This window comes from Postia placenta, assembly GCF_002117355.1.
Source record: "Postia placenta MAD-698-R-SB12 unplaced genomic scaffold POSPLAscaffold_12, whole genome shotgun sequence".
Taxonomy (NCBI): domain Eukaryota; kingdom Fungi; phylum Basidiomycota; class Agaricomycetes; order Polyporales; family Adustoporiaceae; genus Rhodonia; species Rhodonia placenta.
The window spans coordinates 617,854-637,790 of record NW_020169843.1 but is presented as its reverse complement, the minus strand read 5'-3'; the positions used below and the strand labels follow the sequence as shown (position 1 = coordinate 637,790).

Below are 19,937 nucleotides of genomic sequence, written 5' to 3'. Positions count from 1 at the left end.
ATCTTATGCACAAGCTCGAAGCCTCTATCCTTGCCATCTCAAAGTGCACGCTGAAACATTTATCTTTCCGTTCTATTTCTTGTACTACTAGCGCCCATACTAGCGCCTGTTTTAGCGCTCACCCGCAGGTTGAACATTATGTAGCTTACATAATGGGATCCGTGCGCACTTCGTGCCTGGTATCGTGCCACTACATTTCCTTCTTTACTAACGCGACCACACAGATACAGTGCGTAGCCGGTACTTGTATAAATAGTTGTACCATTAGTCGGTCGAACCCTAAGTTCGACCTGGTTATTCATTCAAGTCTCTGCTCCTCCTCGCTTGGGGTAGTGGTCATTCTCGACTTCCTCGCTCGATCTTCAGGATGACGTACTGTCCATAAGCCCTCGCTCGTCGTCTACGAGTCAGGCCTCGGTATAGGAGTATAGACCGTTGTATCACATGCGCATGATGCCTAGCTCACACATCTTTCCCCTCCCTACGAGCGCTCTCGTGCTCGATCTCTTCATCCTCTTCAGTTGCCCAATCACGCGCAAAGTGTTCAAGACAGGGCTGTGTGCCTGACATATTATTAGTGCCATTTCCTGCAATTGAGACGTGTGCTTACCAGAAGCATGATGTGTCCAATATTTGTCTTATCATGTCGATACCGTGGTAGACTAAGGTGAGAGCTATTAGCAACAATGTTAATAGTGCATTTGTGTTGATCACTCAGAGATACTGTGAGTTCTGGTCAAGGTTCGGCAAGGAACCCACTACTCACCTGGATCAACTCAAACAGTCGGTTGTCACTCTCTAGTCCCATCTCCACCTGCAAGTTGAACTCATTACCCGTGGAGCAACTTTGTTCGCTAAACAATGTACCTTCAAGTCACCAAACCTTGGCTTTGAATGCTGACACCGCACCTTTTGTTGCTCTTCAACAATGTTCACAAATGCGGAGACCCTAACATACTCCACTTCGCATGTTTCTTGCCGTGCATATGGCTACCAGGTCCAACATCCATTGCACCGTAAGCGTGAGTCGTCGATATGACATGAGGAGAGATGTTGAGTGACGGGAGTCGACAAGTCCGGTTGCAAGAGAGGTGTGGTGCTGCGTGTTACCTCTTATGCTGACCAACCCGTTGGAGCATCCTTCATCCTAAATCCGGTAATTTGTTTGTCTCCCCTAGGCAGCCTACAATAGAGCACCCTTTTTGATGGTCAGAGGATGGGCACTCTATTGTATATGTGGTGCAATGAGTTGAAGAGCGCGTTTGCGTTCGCGGTCGATGGATGCTCGCGCAGAAATGATCTGTACATTAGTAGCCATTAGCAGAATTGATGCAATGTATCAATTGTTTGCCTTCATCATTCTGCATGATGAAAACCCGCCGCTTTTCTGGTGAAATTCATCCGTCAGGAGGGCCGGGTGGATTTCATCCATTCACGGTGTTGACTGCGTTTCATCCGTTTTTCACACCCTTGCCGTGTGAAATCGGACATTCACACGGTAAACGGAGCGAATTCACGCGGAACTGGTCTCTCAGTGTTTTGAAGCAGACCTATATATAATGATCGTCGCCCCCATATAAAAAAGTTCATTATATTTATGGTATGCCTACGGGAGACTAGTACTAACCAAATGTTCATGTATCCTGTCGTTGACCCAGTGTTATTCAGCCACCTCTACTCTGAAACGGTCTCCAGCCTCATCCAACATTCCTGCCTGGGTCTCTTTAGCACTTCGCTGACGCGGAGATCATTAAATTCGTCCGAAGTAATTGACAGCGTTGAATACGGCTTGCAGCACTCTCAAGGCCGCAGGCTCTATACAACGGCTTCCTTCGCTCTTCTCCGGCAGCTGGCTGTCTCTTTTTGCACTGGATATCCCACTCGGCGCTGCCTTGATACCCTCGACTGTTCATGAACGGTGTCCGACGCTTTCTCACTGGCGGAGGCACTCCGACCTCTTCAACATTCCCTCAGTCACCTCCATCACCTCCGTCTCAGTATGCCACCATCACGCCCTCTCCCCCGAAGTCTACTGCTCCTCTAGCTATATCTGCAAAACCATCATGGCCGCCCTCGCCCTTGCAGAGCCCGACGGAGTTATCTCCAGTGACCAGCCCAAAGGTGACGACCGCAGCACTCTTCCTCCGGAAGGATAGGCAGAAGCCCCTGCCCTCTGCTTCTGAGGATACGCAGGGAAACGCGTCATTCCATTCCCCACAGTCTTCGCGTGAGTCTAATGGCGTAGGATCTCCTGCGCGTGGCCAGGCCTCTGTACAAATGTCCTCCCCCGTGGCGGGTCCCTCGTCGCCCCGGCCGCTACCTAGCCGGGTGTCTGAGCTATCCAGGAAACTCGTCGAGCGTCCAGGCGTAACTACCCTCGATCTCAAGCGCAACTCCGAGATGGGCTCTACGCGTGATGATCTGCTAATTGACCTGTTGGCAAGCGAAGCTATCGTGGACAGTCGGGGTTGCGAGATCCTCACCTCGGAGGAGGTCGAGGAGCTGAAGAAGGTCCGTACACTTTCTATTGGCGGCATTCACATGTGCTAGATACTCTATCTATGTTCCTAGGAGCATCAAGTGCTTTCTTCAAGGCTTGTCGCGGCAAGTAAAAAGCTCGCCCTGGAGACTAAGATCCGTGACGCAGCACTCTCACTATCCAAGGCGAACGCGTCTTTCAAGAATGTGTCCAAGCAGACATCTGAACAACTGGATACTGCAAGTCGCAAGGTGGAGCTCGCACAAAAGGAACTATGGCGTATCTCAGAGCGTGCGAATGAAGTTCAGCGCAAACTCCTTGAGCACCGTGCTGGGGTGCTAAGCCATTCAGTACGCAGCCTAGAGAGGAAAACTGCGCCGTTAGACGGGGACTCCAGTACGTCTGGTTTCAGCACGCCTAATCGGAGCCTACAGATGAGCCCGACACCATCGTCTGCGACGAGTATCACAACGTCTTCTTCGAGAGGCCGGTTCGAGCACTTCGTCGCGGGTCATTCAGACTCCATTGTACCACAGGTCCCGCGCGCTCCGCCCACGATCGCAGAAGTGTCTGTTCTTGAGGAGAAACTCAAGGCAGCGACCGCTGCACTCGAGGCGGCCACAGCAAAGCAGGCAGAGATGGTCCGCGACCTGTCGCTTCTCAAGCTCGAGAAGGACCAAGTGGAGACGACACTAGGAATGGACCTTCAGACAGCTGAGGACACTATCTCCATGCTCGAGCAGGAAGCCAGCAAGGTGGGCGAGGTCGAGACACGATTGCAGGAGCTAGAAGCCGAGCGAGACGCGTGGGAGGCGGACCGTGCAGAGCTGGAGGAGCGTCGCCGGGAGGTGGACACGCTGGAACGGCGGCTCGAGGTTCTCGAGGAACAGAGCGGGGAGGCGGCAGAGATGTCCAGTGTGTTTGCACGCGAGCGGGAGGAGCGTCTCGGGCGGTTGGCTGTCCTGGAAAGCGAGCTTGCGGAAGAACGTGCGGACCGAGCGGAGGAGCGGCAAGCATGGGCAGCCGAGCGCGCTGCGCTGGCGGACGGCGCGAGCGGACGGACGGAACTGGACGCGGGTGTAGACGCGCTCAGCGAGCTTATACAAACACATGGGATCCTCCTGGTGTCGCGGGACTCATCGATAGTGGGGCTCGTCGCGTCGGTGGGCCGACATCTAGAGGACCTACGGGCGAAGATCGACGCGCACACGAGGGCCGAGGAGGAGTGGGCAGTGCTGCGAGCGAAGCTAGAGGGGGACATCCGCGCAGGGCTGGACAAGCGCGAGGCCTTGTTCGAGGAGGTCGAGGAAGCACGGCGCACGCGGGACGAGGCGAGGGTCCAAGCGAGGGAGCTGGAAACGCAGTTGCGGGTATGTCGACATCGCTATTCTTCCGCTATTTGTTTACTCACAACGCGCTTCAGGAGCAACAGGTCGCGCAAATGGCCGTAGCCAGCCTACAAGCCTCGCAAGCCCCCGTAGAGTACACTGGCGATGCTGCTCAGATGGTCGCCCTGCTCCGCCCGATTTGGGCGGTGCTGCCTTCGCCGGAGGCCCGTGCAAGCAAACTCGGTGCGCGCAACTTCCGTGCCGGATCGCCTATCATGCCAGGCAGTCCGACCCCCGGGCGGAACAACTCGTCATTGTCTGAGATGGACGTGCGCTCGCTCAAGACTCTGTACGACCCGCGGGCGATGCCACCCCCCAGCCTTGCAGCGTTCACGGTCGAAGCATTCGTCGCGCGTGTGCAGGCACTCATTGCGGACGACCGCGCGTTGATTGAACGACTCATCCGATTCGCGCAAGCGCATGACCTGCTGAAGAAGAACGCGGAGCGGGCGCAGAAGCTCGCGCAGGAGAGCAATGGGGCACTCGAGACGTATCAGAAGCAGGTGAAGATGCTGGAGGACAGGAATCTGACGATGATATCCAAGATGGCGCAGCTGTGAGTCGGCATCCGACAGCACTCATGTGATGGGAGGCTAACATCATCTCACAGCGAGGACGAGGCACAGTATCTTCAAGAGCAAGTCGATCGTATCACAGCAGAGAAACTCGAGATCGAGACACAGGCCGCAGAGCAGGCCGAGACGTGTCGGCAGCTCACTGATGCTAACAACACACTTAGTGCGCGTGCGCTCACGCTCGCATCGGACGCTGCGGATGCAGGTGACTCTGTGCGGAAACAGATGGAGGTGCAGCTTGCCGAGTGCAACACCGCGCTTGAGCGGGCGAAGGAGGAGATTGAGGCGATGCGGAGCTCGCAGCAGACGCAACAGATGGCGTTGCTAGAGGAGCTCAACTCGATGCAGACGGAGAACGCGTCGCTGCGCGCTCAGCTGCGCAAGAAGTGATACGTTGATTAATTTATGTGCGCTCTTTGACCCTGCTATGGATCCGTCATTTGTCCCCTTCCCTCATCACCTCTTCAGTCTGGATCTCCCTGGGGCTCGTGCGCCGACTGTATCCGTATGGCTGACGATCTGACTGCATGTCCTGTGTTTTCTCTGCTCTCCCTTTGGCATATGTTCTCTCGTTTGAGGAATTCGTCGTACACTATAGCCACGCAATAAACCGCTTCTTTTTCTGTCACAATCGAGGTTTTGATGAGGATCTGAGATTGGCGTCTACTTGAATGAACCTGCCGTATTTGGCCGCAACGCCTATGCATCATAGCCTCTCACTAAACCATCTCACGCATACGCGCTCTCTCACTCTCTTTAGTCCATGTCGGACATATCTCACCACCTCCTCGATGAACTCCCCGAAGTTGACAGGCGATCATGTCGACTGCTAGGTCCAACTGCGTTGGTAAGCATGTCGGAAAGCTCACATCTCATGGTCTCAATGGCTGCGTAGATCACCCAGGGTCTCATGGGCGTGTTGGTGATGTCTTCGTTGGTATATAAGCGGCATAGGGAGTCTCCAAAACGTCCGTGGCGAATATGGTTTGTTTACGTGCGTCATATCGCCGAGCGAAATACTGACTGTCCTTGCGTGTGCGGTGGTTTCTAACAGGCTCTTCGACATCTCGAAGCAAGTGCTCGGCCAGCTCGTAGTGCACGGCGTGAACGTGCTTATCTCTGACCTTGTCGCGCACGCCGCTGACGGAAATGCATGTGTGTTCTACTTCCTCAATATCCTGGTAGACACTACCATTGGTACGTCTGTCTGACTTTCTACCTCTCGATAATTTCACATACATATCCAGGTGTTGGGGTCATCTACCTTGTCCTACATCTCACGACATGGCTCCTCGCTGAGAAATGTGGTCTAAAAGGCTTCGAGTCGGGTCAATACGGGACACCACCTTCGTTCGTTTACTGGCTGAAGCAGGCCACCGTTTACGTCTTCTCATTGATGACCATGAAGCTGCTGGTTGTTGCCTTGTTCGCTGTATGGCCTGGTATCTTCAAGATCGGCGAATGGTTGCTGGACTTCTTGGGACCAAGCGACGAAATTCAAGTGATTTTGTGCGTCCCCTCTCCCGCTCATACGGTTCTCCCTTTCCTAATCATGCTGCAGCACCATGGGCCTGTTCCCCATTATGATGAACATCATCCAGTTTTGGCTCATCGACTCTATCGTCAAGTCGTCCCAGGCAGCCTCCGTTGCTTTGCCCGCCCTCACGCCCCGCTCCTCCATCGACGCAGACGCCGAACCGCTCTTCCGTGCATCTCTCTCCTCAGAGGAGGACGACGACGACGGTCGTTCTCCTCGATACGACATCGAGAACCCACACCCGCAATCGCGTTCACATTCCCGCGACGATATCCCTCCGACACCGTCGGACGAGCCCAAGTCCTTCAGTTCCGGCACTGCTACTGTCACGGGCTCTGGCTCGACGACGCCTGCGCCCAAGGCGATCGACATCGCTGTGGCGCCAGCGCTGCACGCGTACCCGCCGAGCCTCGTCGGCAGCAGTAGCAGCGCTAGTGCATCCCCGCGTTCCTCCATTCGCACTAAGAGCACCTCCCCGCGCCCGTGGCGGCGGCGAACGCGCTCTCCCCCACTAGCAGTCCCGCTGCGGCCGCTTTCCCCGCCAGGGAACGGTGAGCAGCCATCGATCTCACAGACACTGAGCGAGGCAGAGCGGCGGCAGCAGCTTGTACAGGGACAAGCTGTGGATGAAAAGGAGTGGACAGCATGGGGAGAGGAGGGGGATGACTGGGCGGATAGGGCAGGAGAGGACTGGACTGAACCGCCGTTGGACACGCGAAAGACAGAAGTGGATAATGTGTGGACAAGACAGGGTGGTGTCGTTGGTTCATGATATATATTAGCATGGACAATTATCTTGCGTTGTACTCTACACATATTTAATCACCATGTAGACACGACAGATTCATCACGGCAGGCCTATGTTCGAGGCGCACTGGCAAGAGAAGCGACCACCGGCACTCGAGTCACTTTATCACAGTTTTGTAATCGATATATTCATCACTGTGTATACGGTCCAGCATAGGGCAAGACAATCACAGTCTAACCAACGAGCACACTTGGGGATACCATAACGCATAATAGTACACGACATAGCAAACGAGAGGACGGGACAATACAGCATATACGACATGAGTGACTATAACCGAAGGAATGATACATACTAGCGCCTGGAGTGATTGGAGTGATTGGACGGGGAACGGTGCGGGTCGTACATGGGCGAAGGCTCTTGTCCCCAGCCGTTGCGATCAGCATGCACTTCCGTGTACACGAGCTTGCGGCTAGAGCCCGAGGGAAGAGGACTCTCGTCTGAGATCCGACCTGAAGAGCCTGAGGACATAGTTGGGGCCATGGGTCTACCCGAATATCCCGGATGGGGACGTGGTGGAGTGCGGACATCGACGGGATTGGGAGACAACATCATGGCAAGAGAAGGAGAGAGACCTTGACTTGTGCGAGGTGCGGGCTGAGGCGTGTGGGATGCCTGGCGACGTTTGGGCGAACGAGGTGCAGGCGAATATGGCACTGGAGGCACACGCTCATCAGGTGGAGGCATTTCATCGGGGTACTTTCGCTTGCGAGAAGGCTGCGGCGTTGCTTGCGGAGTGATATGCGAACTTGGATGGGGAGACCGCAGATGATCTGGGGGTCTTGCCAACGGAGGCGGGGCTGTTGCACCTGCATTGCTCCATAATTGATTCGTCCAGGGAGGTGGCGGAGGGTTACTGGCACCTGTGGAAGCTGGTCCACGCCCATTCTCAATTACGACCGGAGGAGCTGGTCGGTGAGAGCTGTGCGGATGGGGCACATTTGTGTGTGAGGAGTGGGGACGCACTGCGTGCTCCGGTGCCCGGGGCGTACTACTTGGTGACAATTTCCTAGGCCCCACATTCTCTGGCACTCCAGGAACGAAACGGATGAGTTCAATGAACAATGTCTGTGTGTAAGGTGGCGGTAACCTCATATAGATCATGTCTTTGCTGAAGGTTTCTAACATCTCCCGAGTATCAACATACATTTCCTGGGCAGGGTTGTCTTGAAGACAGTCAGTCAGGCCTTCAGCATGGAGGGGGCGACTTACCGATATGTCGCACTCGGACTTCCGAATAAGGATAAGCCCTGTTCTTGCGGATGCAACACAGAGGGCACATGAAGCGCGGCCGGGTCGCATTCATAGGGTCCAGCGGATAGAACACACACCCAGCGTGGTACAACTTGCTGCACAACTCGCACTCGACGGGATGGTATCCCGCAAGATATGGCGTACGACCTCTGCAGATGCAACGAGTCCCGTCGGTCCAATCTTTGTCGACATCTTGTCCGAACGTAAACTTGGGCCGTCTTCGCTTCTTGACGCGAACGGGAGCGGGTTGGCCGGCTAGTATGCGGTGTAAACCAGCAAGATCGAGCCCAAACGAAACTTCCGGATTCGGAGACACTGCGAACTGGATGCGGTAAAGCTTACGCATGTAATGACGTACTTGTGGTATGTAGTCGGCACGTTGATTCACAGGCTGTGAAGCGAAGGACAGGAATTGGCCGATAACCTGCGACAGCCGATCGACGCGATGGACAATGATTTCGAGCTGCTTCCAGTCCTCTGAGTAGTTCTTAGTGACATCCGGCGCGTGCATGAGAATTGTCGGAAGGTAACACCAGTGCCAGGAACGCTCCTTGTGAATTGTACCGTTCCAGTGATGATGATCACAGAACGGACACGAGCCTCCGTTGGCAGCGCAAACTCCGTGGAACCTGGCGAAACAATGGTCGCACTGAACTGCATCTGACACAGTCCCTGCGGCAGGTGGACGGACGGGGGTGGTACAGATACAGGTGAAGTACTCATCGTTGGGGGGCAAATCGTCTTCAGGTCGAGTGGACTCGATGACATCCTCGAGAATTGCCTGCCCATGGGCCTCCTGATGCTGTCTGCAGTACCACGGTAGACCCTCCAGCCACCTGGCGTGCTGTACCAACTGCTTGTCGAGCTTGTCAAAATTCAACAAAGTGAACATTGTGAGATGCTCCTTTGCATACTTGCGCCACTGAAGCATTGTTTGGAAGATGTCGCCTTCGTCTGTGTGTTCATATCGGTTCTTGAGCACTGCGTCACATCGTGCCTCGAGGTCCAGAGCGAAGTCGACGGTCCGCTTCAAGTCCTGGACGGCAGGGATATTGAAGTCCTTCTCCGCACGAGTGACAAGCTTTGCAGCCTCTTGAACCTTGGGCTTGACGGCGTTGGGCTCCGGCATCAACCAAGCCTTTGCCTGCTTTTCGTAGTCTTTCGCCCGAACAAGAGTCGCAACGAGGCGGTCGACGAGCTCGACATCGACGGGGACAGAGCTGCGGCCTTGCGCGGTTTCGTCCAGCTCTTCGACAGTCTTCAGCGGGCGGCCGAGGACGTCCTTCACGCGGGCCTCCCACTCCTCCCCTGCGTGGAGCATTCGGCTCAAAACCACCATTTGCGGATTGTCTGTGGAGAGCTCGCACTGGCTTGCGCGCGCGGCGAACTGCCTGATGTCCTCCAGTGAGAGTTGACCATCCTCCAGCTCTTCCTCTAGCTCCTTGAGAAGCTGTTCTCGAGAAACGATCTTCTCGATCTCTACGAGTTCATCCACCAGAACATTAAGCGTCGAGCCCTCGATGAGCAGCCGCTCGCACTCCTGTACGAATGCCTCTCGGTCACGAGCAGCACTACTAGGACGAAGCAATGCACGCGCTTTTTCGCGCGTCTTCTGGGCCTCGTTGGCGAGGGCCTTCAGCGCATTGATTTCCTGACAATCGAAACCGAGATCTTCTACTTCGCTAAGCGCGGTGTACAGCTCGTCGAGCGTCCGCTCAGGCTTGTCGGTGACTTCCTCGCCAGTAATCTCTCCTGATGGACCTGAAGTACGTCCGCGTGACTTGCGAGCGCGCTTCCGGCTGACCTTGCGTATGAGGAACGAGTTCGCAGTGTCGACCCATTCGTTCGCGCGCACCACGCATTTGCGCAATGCATGCAGCTCCGACAGCGGGTAATTTATCCGCTCGCCTTCCGCCATCAGCGCACGCAGACTACGAAGCGACGGGCGAGCGCTTTCCATCAACAACCTATCCAACTTTGCACGCCAGGTGGAAGGGATGGCTGCGCGGTCCGACACCTTCATCTGGATGTCCTGGATCTCCGTGTCGTCAAACCGCAGCCGCAAGTAGCGATTAGTCATTGGGCACTTGCACAGCTCGTCGATGTGATCGACGCACACGACCTTCGTGGTGCAATCACACGTGATCTGCGATAAGTAGCAGAATACCTTGCAGAAGGAGCATTGGTATTGGTCCTCGGGTCGATCCGTCTTCTCTGGCCTATCCTTTAGCCCGAGAGATCGGGCCTTATCCCGAATTCGTCGTTCGCGTACCATCATTTCCTGGAGGTTATCATTCAACCTGACAAATCCGAGTGAGATAGGCATACTAAAGATGCAAAGTTAAAACATACCACAATGCGGTCTGAATAGACTGGTTCTGTTGCGTGATGGTGATGAGTAGTTCATCGTGCGAGAACACAGGCAGCTTCCGGTGCTCCTGGTAACGTCTCACACAATCGAGATCGAAAGGCAACCAGTCTGGAAGCGCAAAATTCACGGCTTCATTGAAGTTGAGCTGTGTCGCGCGACAGACGTTCGCGGAGCGGAAATAAACACGAGATCCAGATAAGCGGCGAGCTGACTCCGACGTACCCCATGATTGAACCCTGCATGGTATGCCTTCGGGAATGTGATGACGAATTCCCCCGCCCGCTGGTTGCATGCATAGACGTCCACGCCCGCATCCCGGATTCGGTTGGGGTTCATCAATGTTACTAGCTGAAATAGGAGGTCTGGCTGCACTTCAAATAGATCCGGGGCCTCTCGCCGTATAGCTGCCTCAAATTTGTCGGCGTCGGCGCCCGGGATGCTGTACCACGTCTTCGTCTCGCCCCAGTGCACTAAAATAGGCATTTAACACGGTCAGATGCCTTCCTATATGCGCAAAAAAAACTCACTATAGTTGATACTGTACGTGTAGTGATCCTATCATGTCGTAAATCAAGGGGGGTCATCGTCAGAGAGAATGCGGTGACATACCTCGTTGTGCCAGCAGAAAGTCGAGAAGACCATGCCGACGTATGTCCACGGTACAGTCATCCCAGAAATATCCGACTTAATGTATCGCAAGAGCGAATCCGGCAAGATCGGAATATTGTTCAAATTCCATGGGTCCTTGGAGGACGACTCGAGGGGATGGGTCTCCAGCGTCGGCATACCGCTGTGCAACACCCTAGTCAATGTTCGTCATTAAGTACCACCGAATAGGGGCCGACCAACCTGCCATGTGTTGTCGAGTGCACATCAGCGCCATATTCGACCTCGACCGTCTCGTGTTGCGACTGCACAAGCCGCCAAAATTCGTTCTCCACGTCGGTCTCCGTCACGACGACATCGTCAAAGACATTGATTCTGGGGTCATCGGGATCGAGAGGCGCTGCCATCTTGACATCGCCATCGTCATTACCCTGGCGCCCCGCCGGTGGGTGCCTCTTGAACCACTGCCGCCGGAATTCGAGGTCACGCGCTTGGAAGCTGGACAGACTGTGCTCTTCGCCCTCGTCGAAGCCGAAATCAGCGCCCGTGCCGCAGAGACAGGTGTGACAAAACCATTGCCCCTTCGGGATCGTTGTCAACGGCGGGTCAAGGCAAAACATGTGGAAGCCTGACAGATGCCGCTCCATGATTTTACTGAACGGATCGGAACATAAATGAGGGCTGGCTCACCACAGTCGCATCCATCGCAGAGCAGCATCTCGGTTTCGTGATCTTTCCTCAAGCAGATCTCGCAATCAAGCTATGGTTTAAATTACTACGCACGTCAGTACAGGTAGTAAAAATAGCTGACCTCAGTAGTCAAGGCAGTGCCTTTGCCTTTCTCTAGGCGCGGAAGAGTTGATGGTAGCACGTCCTGCGACCCAGACGCCTTGCGGGCAGCTTTTTTCATCGCCATTCAGCCGTGAGATATCGAGGGAAAAGTACAGAAGGCACTCACAAGCAGACTGGTCGTGGGGGCTGTGTCGAGTGTTCCTACGCATTCGCGCTACGGCGCCACGACCCCTGCCTGCATTCTTAGACTCACCCTCGTCAGATGGGTCAGACAACGGGCTCGATGTCACGGTCAGGGGACTCGGCGGGGGACTGTCATTATCATCGCCCGCCGATGTGGCGCTCAAGCGGCGGAGCTTGCCGGCTGTCTGAATGTTTGTGTTTGTGTTCAGCTGCGAGTCCCGTGGTTTGTTCGGAGAGAGGGTGGAGGATTTACTGACGCGTTCGCGGTAGTGCTCGTACGGCAAAATAACACGGGTGTATGAATTCTTCATCTGCGTAGATAGGCCAGGGATTCCGCTATAGCCAAGCAGGCGACCGAGATCTGCCCATTTCTTGTTCCTAGTGACCTGAAAATTCGATGCGCGGTGGCGATAATCAATTTGAAGCATGACGTGGATGGATTAGAAAGAAAATCGCACCATTTCATAACCGCCCTGTTTCTGCACCTCCTTGCGTAGCAACCATAAGTCTAGAGGCTTGTGATTGATTGTAGGCACAACGACCCGTGGATTCCCCTGCTGCTTGTGGAACCGATAAAGCTGCTCCAAATAATTCACCTTTGCTCGGGACGAGGCCTCGATCGAATTCAGACGTTGTAGCCGTGTCTTGAAACGGAATCTCTGACGTGGAAATAAATGACCGAGAGAAATAGCCGCAACGGCGGATTCTACATACCTCAGTGTCGGTGACGAAGGGCATTTCCCACCCCAGCGGCGGCACAATTTTACACATCCCATATGCTTTGGCTTTCTCAGAAATGGACTTGATATATGCGAGTGGATCCTTGAACTGCTCTAGGGTCGGGCGAAAAACTGGACAATCTGTGAGACCAAATGGGCGCTCGACATTCTGCGGCGCCTCCCACTGGCGGTTGGGGGTCTTCACCGTCGACATATCAAGAGCAGGCTTTACTGGAATCGGTGGACCTTCCCGCAGATTAATTTGGATTGCTCCATCTTCATTGACCATATCTGCGAGGTCTTCTTGACCAGAAGATTGGGCATGACTCTGGAGGGCCGCAATTGCGTCGGTCTTCGACTTGCGTGGCGCCCTCTTCGAATCTGAGCCCGATGCTTGAGCCGACGCGTCGCCATTCCCGTTTGCGGATGTAATTTCGAGACGCTCGATCGGAACAGCACCCTCGACAGAGATGGAGAGACATGTCGTAAATGTATTGGGAGGTTTGGCAGAATTTTGGACGGGCAGTGCGATACCACCGGGGCTGGCTGTAGATGACCGGGGCGAGCGACCTCGACGAGCGGGAGTACCGCGCGAGGGAGGGCTCCCATGCATGGTGGTCGTGGTAACAGAGTCCGGAGGAAGAGAGAGCGCCTCGCGCTGCGAGGCCGATGGGCGGTCCTTCAATATAGCCACTCCAGCTCTTCTTCCGCGTGGGAATATATATCGTCGCGGAGTTCGTCCTCCCACGCCGATCATGCCGGCTACATCCTCGCGGCCTTCCCTTTTCTACGCTTTCACCTGTCCCTCCCGAAATCCCCCTGATTTCCCTCCAATATGCCTTCCGACCAGCAGAGAAACAGGGAAAGGGGCGGGCTGTGCCTTCCCAGGGCGTAATGCCCCCGATCACGATACCAGATCGGTCTGGATCTGATACTCCTCACGGGAGCATCAGACACCGCGGTACACGTGCCACCACATTGTGGGTGCTTGCCCAATCGAGTCATTGAGTTATATGAGTCATATTGTTGAGCTCCAACGCGTCCACTCTTCCTACGTTGTTTATTGCTCTTCAGCACACCCTTGCGCACACACAACGCATCAAAATTACACGATCTACAAGTTCGAGCCATCAATCTGACGAGCGTCTTTCCTCATCCGTGCCCTTCGCTCGTGATCGATGTGACGGTGTCGCCGATGATGTTTTCCTTCCTCCGCCACCGTGCTCCGCCACCCCCCAAATGCTAAAGCGCCGATCGGGCAATCGCCCCAGATACGCTGTACGCTGGTCGCCGTTATTCTCGTACAAGCAAATGGGTTATTGCTCAGATAGACTTTCAAGCAGCACGGATCATTCCGGGTCTCACCTTCATGTTGACAAGCGCTGTCTCGTGCGGTCTCGCTCGTACACACTACTGTCTCAGGGCCAATGTAAAAGTCGTATCACTATGGTGAAGGCGCATGTGGACCTCTTCTCGACATATCTTCGCCTTCAAGATTAGTGGACACACCTTTTGGAACGAACGCAGTGAGACCGACCTTGGCCATGCTAATTTGTAAGCCTAACAGCGACTAAGGATTTATGGATACTTCCTAAGGACCTACCATTGTCCAGTAATCTACGAAAATCGTCCCTATAAGGCTCGTATTTCAATTGTCTGCTCTCTTGCTCATAGGTGAGCAGCAAGCGGACCCTGACAACGCAATTGTCTTTCGTCTGAGCATTGGACGACCGTATTGGCTCCGCGATTATTATCGTATACGTTCCGGGAATGCACAGACCAAATGACAATACCAGTTGACGACATCACGATGGCATGTCAGACTTCGTGGCCAGTCCCCCCTCTTCTCCGCATGCCCGAGTGTCCTACGGATACGCGCTGGCCATGCGTCGAAGCCTTGTATTTTCTGGTCACACGTCAAATACATGCGAGCTGGCCAGACCGCTGTTGTTCTGCGCACTGAAAGCAAGAAGTACATATGCCTTTGCATGATAGCCGCCATGGCCATGCAATAGACGATATGGCTGCGCACATTGTTCCCGCCTATACCGAAAACTCCTTGCTCGCGGCGCTTGCCAGTGGCTATCTCAGGCCAACGCAGATATCCGAGATACTCCCGAGAGCCCCGGCTTAGCGTGCGTGTACAGTCGCGTACTCAATCTGAAATCCTCGGTGTTCTTCCTCGATATTTCCCATATCGGCGGCAGCACTCATCTGAAGGGTTCTCCCCAGGCCTCCTCCGGTCCCCGTCCTGAACAGAGACCTGTGATGAGCGCTCCCGTTAGCGGATCTAGCCTTACACATACCCCGGGTTTCCATCTGTTTCGCCACCACCTCCCTCCTCTGCGAAGCCCTGCAGCTGGCCCTGTGGTGGGGAAAGTCGCTCTGAGGACAGAAGAATAACGTCCATGAATACGGTCTCCTTTTCAAAATTATTTTCCTTTCTTATTCTGCGTTGCAAACGGTCAAGCATGAAAGTATGCACGTGTATCTGTCCTCTCCCACTCTAGGGCTTGCGAAGACGGCTTCGAAGGGAAGATGAAGCAGCGGGCTCGAGGGTGCCGGCGTCGTCACGCATCTGAGGACGGCAGATAGTGTGACGCGTCGGGGCATCACTTTCGAGTAGCCGAGTCATACCCAGTTGTGGATTCGAGCTGACGATGTCGAGTCTAGCTTGTCATTGACCGGGACGGGGCCTCTACCTCGGTTAGGAAGGCGTTTACCCTTTTTAGAAATTGTCTTGATCGGTCTCGTTTATGTGCGTCATTCTCCTCTCAAGTCGTGTCTGATGTCATACCTGTCAACACTGCATCGCACTCTTATAAACCGATGTGGTCGTCAAAAAATGCAACTTCCCTCTCTCCCCAGAACCCCCATCTTCTCTTCTACTCTTTACTCGCTTACCCTTGCACATTAGCCATATCATTTGATCGGTATATAGACGAGGGACCAGTACGTCGCGCGTACAAGGTAAGCACTCGTGTTGATTGAGTAATATCGTGCGTTGTCACCCGGACACGCTTCGTGAGTCCGTATTGTGTTTTATCGTGTTCGTGCGTTATCATTCGGATACGCTTCGTGTTTTCGCATACAGGTCGTCGTTCGAGCACACTTTGTGTTTTACTGTCGTCTCGTACGCGCGCATACAGTCAGATCACGCGGCCTTTCATTCTCTTTTCGTTAATCTAGCTAGTCGACAAGTCTTCGACACCTTTTCGACCAACTTCGGACAACGCTCTGCACTACGCTTTTACAGCGCTGGTCTCGATGTCTGTCGATTGGATACATCGATGTCAATATCTTGGATGATAATATTATATACTCTTCTAGGAGAGATAAGACGTGAGCCCCCGTTGTCTAATGGCTATGACGTCAGACTTCTAATCTGGAGGCTGCGGGTTCGAGTCCCGCCGGGGGTATTCGGTTACACAAATGGGCTCATCGTTTTTTTCCGAAGCTACAGTAAGCCCTTATCACTTATGTACCATGAACCCATAAATCATAGATCTATTCTACAGAGTAGTGTCGCATCGATGGCGGAACCACTCACGAGGATCGTACTATGGCTATCGACGAGTACAATAAGCCAGATAGCGACAAGTTCATCTTCCTCCTCACTACGCGTGCTGGTGGCCTTGGCATCAATGTGACTACCGCGGACATTGTCGTGCTCTACGACAGCGATTTGTGAATTGTGTTATCTCTAATGCCGTGAGCTTCAATCCGAAACATACTCGCTCTAGGAATTCCCGGGCCGATTTGCAGGCCATGGATCGTGCACACCGTATTGGCCAGACCAAGCAGGTCTACGTCTTCCGATTCATCACCGAGGGCAGCGTGGAGGAGCGTATGCTTGAGCGTACCGCTCAGGCATTGCGTCTAGATCAGCTTGTCATGCAGCAGGGTCGCATGCAGCACACAAAGGGTACGATCACAGTGCAGTCTTCTCCATATACGACAACTTACCCGTTATAACCGTCAGCGGCGAACAAAGAGGACCGTCTTGAGATGATTGCGCATGGTGCCGAAACCATGGTAAACTCGAGTAAGTCCATGTGCTCGCATCTTACGCTCTGAGTTGACATTCAACTAGCCAGATGATCAACGATGATATCGAAGCTATCATTCAGCGAGGCGAAGCGCGGACGACCGAGCTCAACTCTAAGTATGAAGGGTTGACCTTTGAGGATCTCAATGGGAGGGCGAGGACTTCCGTGCCGGAGTGAGTGATCTCTTCCTGGGACACGCACAGAATATACTGATCGAACTGGGTTTGCAGCAGCGGAAAGCTCTGCAGTTCAACCCTTTGGCGTTGTCCAAGTGCAAGCGGAAGCTTAACTACTCGGTCGACAGTTACTTTAAGGAGACGATGCGAGCCGGACCCTCAAAGACCGAGAAGGCACCTAAGATGCCTCGGGCACCGACACGGATTCAAATGTAAGTACGATTGCCTTCCCTCGGCCATCGTTGTTCCCTAACCATCAGTGCAGGCAAGACTTCCAGTTCTTCTCATCACGACTCGCCGAGCTCCAGAAACAGGAGCTTGCTGCGCACAAGGTCAGTACTTTGATGGAAGTTCCTCGGTATGCCCGTTTCACCTTTTTTCTTTTGCTGGCAGCGGGCGAACGATATCCCCGCTACTTTGCGTGAACCTGGTGGTCCCGAGGACACGCCAGAGAAGCTCGAGGCCGAGCGACTGGCAGCCCAGCAGTCCATCGACATCGATCAGTCAGTCGTTGCGTACTATGTTGTTCCTTCATTGACTTGTAATACCTCAGTCGAGCCGCTCACAGAGGAGCAGCAGCAGGAGAAGGAAGAACTGGCTGCCGAGGGCTTTGAGGATTGGAGTAAGCATGACTTCCAGCAATTCATCCGTGCCTCAGAAACATATGGATGGTGAGTTTCTGTCTGGAATGTCTCGGCGTACTTTAACCAGCCGCATGCCTTAAAAGGACGGATGACTGAGCTGCTCGCGTTTGGAATCCAGGACAAGACATCGGATGAGGTAGCTGCGTACTATCCAGTCTTTGAGAAGAAGTGGAAGGAGCTTGCCAGTGCGTGACATCGAATGTTGCAAAGCTCCCTCAGCCTAAGTTTGCGTATCCTTAGAGTATCCTCGTATGAAGGCTCGCATTGAAGAAGGGGAAGCAAAGCGTCACAAGTGGTCAAACCTCGAACAATTGCTATCGAAGAAGATTGCGACTGTGCGATAGCCCATGCAGGAGCTAGAATTCACAAATGGTAAGGAGAACTCGTAAGAGGAGGACAGGTATCTCCTCTGCCGACTAAACCACTACGGCGTGCGCGCAGAGCACATATACGAAAGGATCAAGAAGGATATCACAGAATTCCCCGTCTTCCGCTTCGATTGGTTCTTCAAGAATCGGAGCCCACAAAAGCTGCAGCGTAGGTGCAACGCGTTGCTGGGTATGATTGAGAAAGACGCCGAGCAGAAGCAAGCCGAGGAGATCAAGACAAAGGGACCGAAGGGCAAGGTCAAGCCTTGCTGAATTATGGAAGGTCTTCGGCGTTATAGCTGACATATATCACGTCGTTATAGAAGAGGGGCATCGAAGCGGTGGACAAGTCGGAAGAGAAGAAACCCTCACGATCGTCAACGCCCACCGGTACGGCCGCAGCGCCTGCTCCGAACAAGCGTGCCTACAAAAAGAGGAAGATACAGACTTGTTGCACTACATGAACCCGCGAGCTTCGAGTCCGACGTACGGGAGACGTCTTTCCTCTTGTCATATATCCTGATGGTCGCGGGATAGAGATTTTTTCAGTAGTGGGAGACAGGTTTCTGAGCTCGCAAGTGGATAAGAGTTGGCAAGATGGGATCGTCGGAAGCGAAGAGGTGGCGGGGAGTTGGATAATCCAATGGCTAGCCTGAGGTAGAAGGAGACGAGTTTACGATCTCGTCAGAGCTCCGAGTATGCGGACTAAACAGATCGGCGCTCGGGAGAGGACAGCTATTCAGTGCCTCCCGCGAATTCAAGGGTTTCACAAAAGATTTACTGCAGTCTTATGCTACACAGGTAGGCAACTCTATGAACCCACGCTTCACCCAATGTTCACTTTTTTTTGAATGCGATGGTTTAGACTCCGTACAACATGGTACATGCAGAGTAATAACGAGCACGTCAGACAGGCCCTCAGCACCCCCTCTCAGCATCCTGCAGTCTCCGATTCCGCCACCCCTCGCCACAACCACCCACAGGGACCCAATTTTCACTTAACCCCGCCTGAACCTGCACCTAACCCGGGGACAAAAAGTCAGATTCCCGCCCCAGGTTAGCTGCCGGCCCACTTGAGCCAGATTCATTTCGCGTTGCGTGAGTAGATAATGTCATTTGGGATCGCAAATCAGTCAAATCAGATAAGCTTCCTGCCTGTGCCAAATTGCCCTGATGCCTGCCCCGGCACTCGTTTTGGTCCACCCCGGTCAGTGATCCGGTCCCTAGCTGCCAGAGATCCTGTACCACCTGCCGCACAATCCTGTCATGAGTAGAGTGCACTCCTGTCCACACATTTAAGAACAGCTCACCCCCTTCATCAAATATTATGCCTGTTGGACTATTCAAATCCTCCAGATAACCCCTACATATTAAAAATACTACATGTAGTATGTCACATCCTGTATCACATGTCTCATCTTGCTTGGGTGTCCTCTCGGGTGAATGCCAGTAGGCCAACATGCGTGAGAACCAGTGACTGTCGCCAATTAGTCAGGTTTAAGAACCATTTATAGAAGTCTAAGTGGGGCATCTGCTGTAGCTACCCTTGATATCAAATGTGTAGCCTCACTGGTGGCTTGATATTTGATTGGGTGGTCATTGAGAAATAGAATAAATGTGATACAACGGTCTTTACTCCTATATCGATGCCTGACTCGTAGACGACGAGCGAGGACTTATGGACAGTGCGTCGTCCTGAAGATCGAGCGAGGGAGTCGAGAATGACCACTACCCCAAGCGAAGAGGAGCAGAGACTTGAATGAATAACCAGGTCGAACTTAGGGTTCGACCAACTAATGGTACAACTACTTATACAAGTACCGACTGCGCACGGACCATCGTGTCTATGTGGTCGTGTTAGTGAAGAAAGAAACGTAGTGGTACGATGCCGAGTACGAAGTGCGCACGGACCCCATTATGTAAGCTACATAATGTTCAACCTGTGGGTGAGCGCTAAGACAGGCGCCAGTATGGGCGCTAGTAGTACA

At 53.7% G+C, this 19,937-nt stretch overlaps 5 protein-coding genes and 1 non-coding gene across 6 annotated transcripts; 4 read left to right on the top strand and 2 right to left on the bottom strand.

The window, feature by feature from the left end:
* Nucleotides 1–1,911: 1,911 nt before the first annotated feature.
* On the top strand, nucleotides 1,912–4,832 carry POSPLADRAFT_1150078 (hypothetical protein; the record flags this gene model as incomplete). Its single annotated transcript, XM_024486376.1, is given in 6 exon segments — nucleotides 1,912–2,511; nucleotides 2,572–2,829; nucleotides 2,847–2,875; nucleotides 2,907–3,849; nucleotides 3,912–4,423; nucleotides 4,460–4,832. 6 exon segments carry the CDS (start codon nucleotides 1,912–1,914, stop codon nucleotides 4,830–4,832), a joined length of 2,715 nt encoding a protein of 904 aa, XP_024336187.1.
* A 373-nt stretch (nucleotides 4,833–5,205) lies between these two features.
* POSPLADRAFT_1150456 (hypothetical protein) lies at nucleotides 5,206–6,076 on the top strand (the record flags this gene model as incomplete). The annotated part of the gene is made up of 5 exons (XM_024486417.1): nucleotides 5,206–5,289; nucleotides 5,338–5,426; nucleotides 5,497–5,639; nucleotides 5,690–5,951; nucleotides 6,004–6,076. Coding segments are annotated over 5 exons (651 nt in total), but the record flags the coding sequence as incomplete, so codon positions are not given.
* Nucleotides 6,077–6,961: 885 nt separating this feature from the next.
* POSPLADRAFT_1067176 (hypothetical protein) lies at nucleotides 6,962–13,325 on the bottom strand (the record flags this gene model as incomplete). Its single annotated transcript, XM_024482154.1, has 12 exons — nucleotides 6,962–7,274; nucleotides 7,316–7,695; nucleotides 7,780–7,953; nucleotides 8,000–10,341; nucleotides 10,394–10,557; nucleotides 10,635–10,882; nucleotides 10,940–10,967; nucleotides 11,022–11,202; nucleotides 11,262–11,646; nucleotides 11,977–12,379; nucleotides 12,452–12,652; nucleotides 12,708–13,325. 12 exons carry the CDS (start codon nucleotides 13,323–13,325, stop codon nucleotides 7,200–7,202), a joined length of 5,199 nt encoding a protein of 1,732 aa, XP_024336185.1. The 3' UTR covers nucleotides 6,962–7,199.
* Nucleotides 13,326–14,842: 1,517 nt separating this feature from the next.
* Nucleotides 14,843–15,122, bottom strand: POSPLADRAFT_1059578 (hypothetical protein; the record flags this gene model as incomplete). The annotated part of the gene is made up of 2 exons (XM_024481175.1): nucleotides 14,843–14,963; nucleotides 15,019–15,122. 2 exons carry the CDS (start codon nucleotides 15,120–15,122, stop codon nucleotides 14,843–14,845), a joined length of 225 nt encoding a protein of 74 aa, XP_024336184.1.
* Nucleotides 15,123–16,058: 936 nt separating this feature from the next.
* POSPLADRAFT_t123 lies at nucleotides 16,059–16,131 on the top strand. Its single transcript has one exon. It is a non-coding gene; the product is annotated as a tRNA-Arg (tRNA).
* Nucleotides 16,132–16,274: 143 nt separating this feature from the next.
* On the top strand, nucleotides 16,275–18,413 carry POSPLADRAFT_1048716 (hypothetical protein; the record flags this gene model as incomplete). Its single annotated transcript, XM_024479579.1, has 11 exons — nucleotides 16,275–16,399; nucleotides 16,456–16,637; nucleotides 16,695–16,757; nucleotides 16,900–16,934; nucleotides 16,965–17,149; nucleotides 17,203–17,269; nucleotides 17,331–17,559; nucleotides 17,665–17,766; nucleotides 17,822–17,916; nucleotides 18,025–18,207; nucleotides 18,273–18,413. The coding sequence occupies 11 exons, from the start codon at nucleotides 16,275–16,277 to the stop codon at nucleotides 18,411–18,413; spliced, it is 1,407 nt and encodes a 468-aa protein (XP_024336183.1).
* Nucleotides 18,414–19,937: the final 1,524 nt, after the last annotated feature.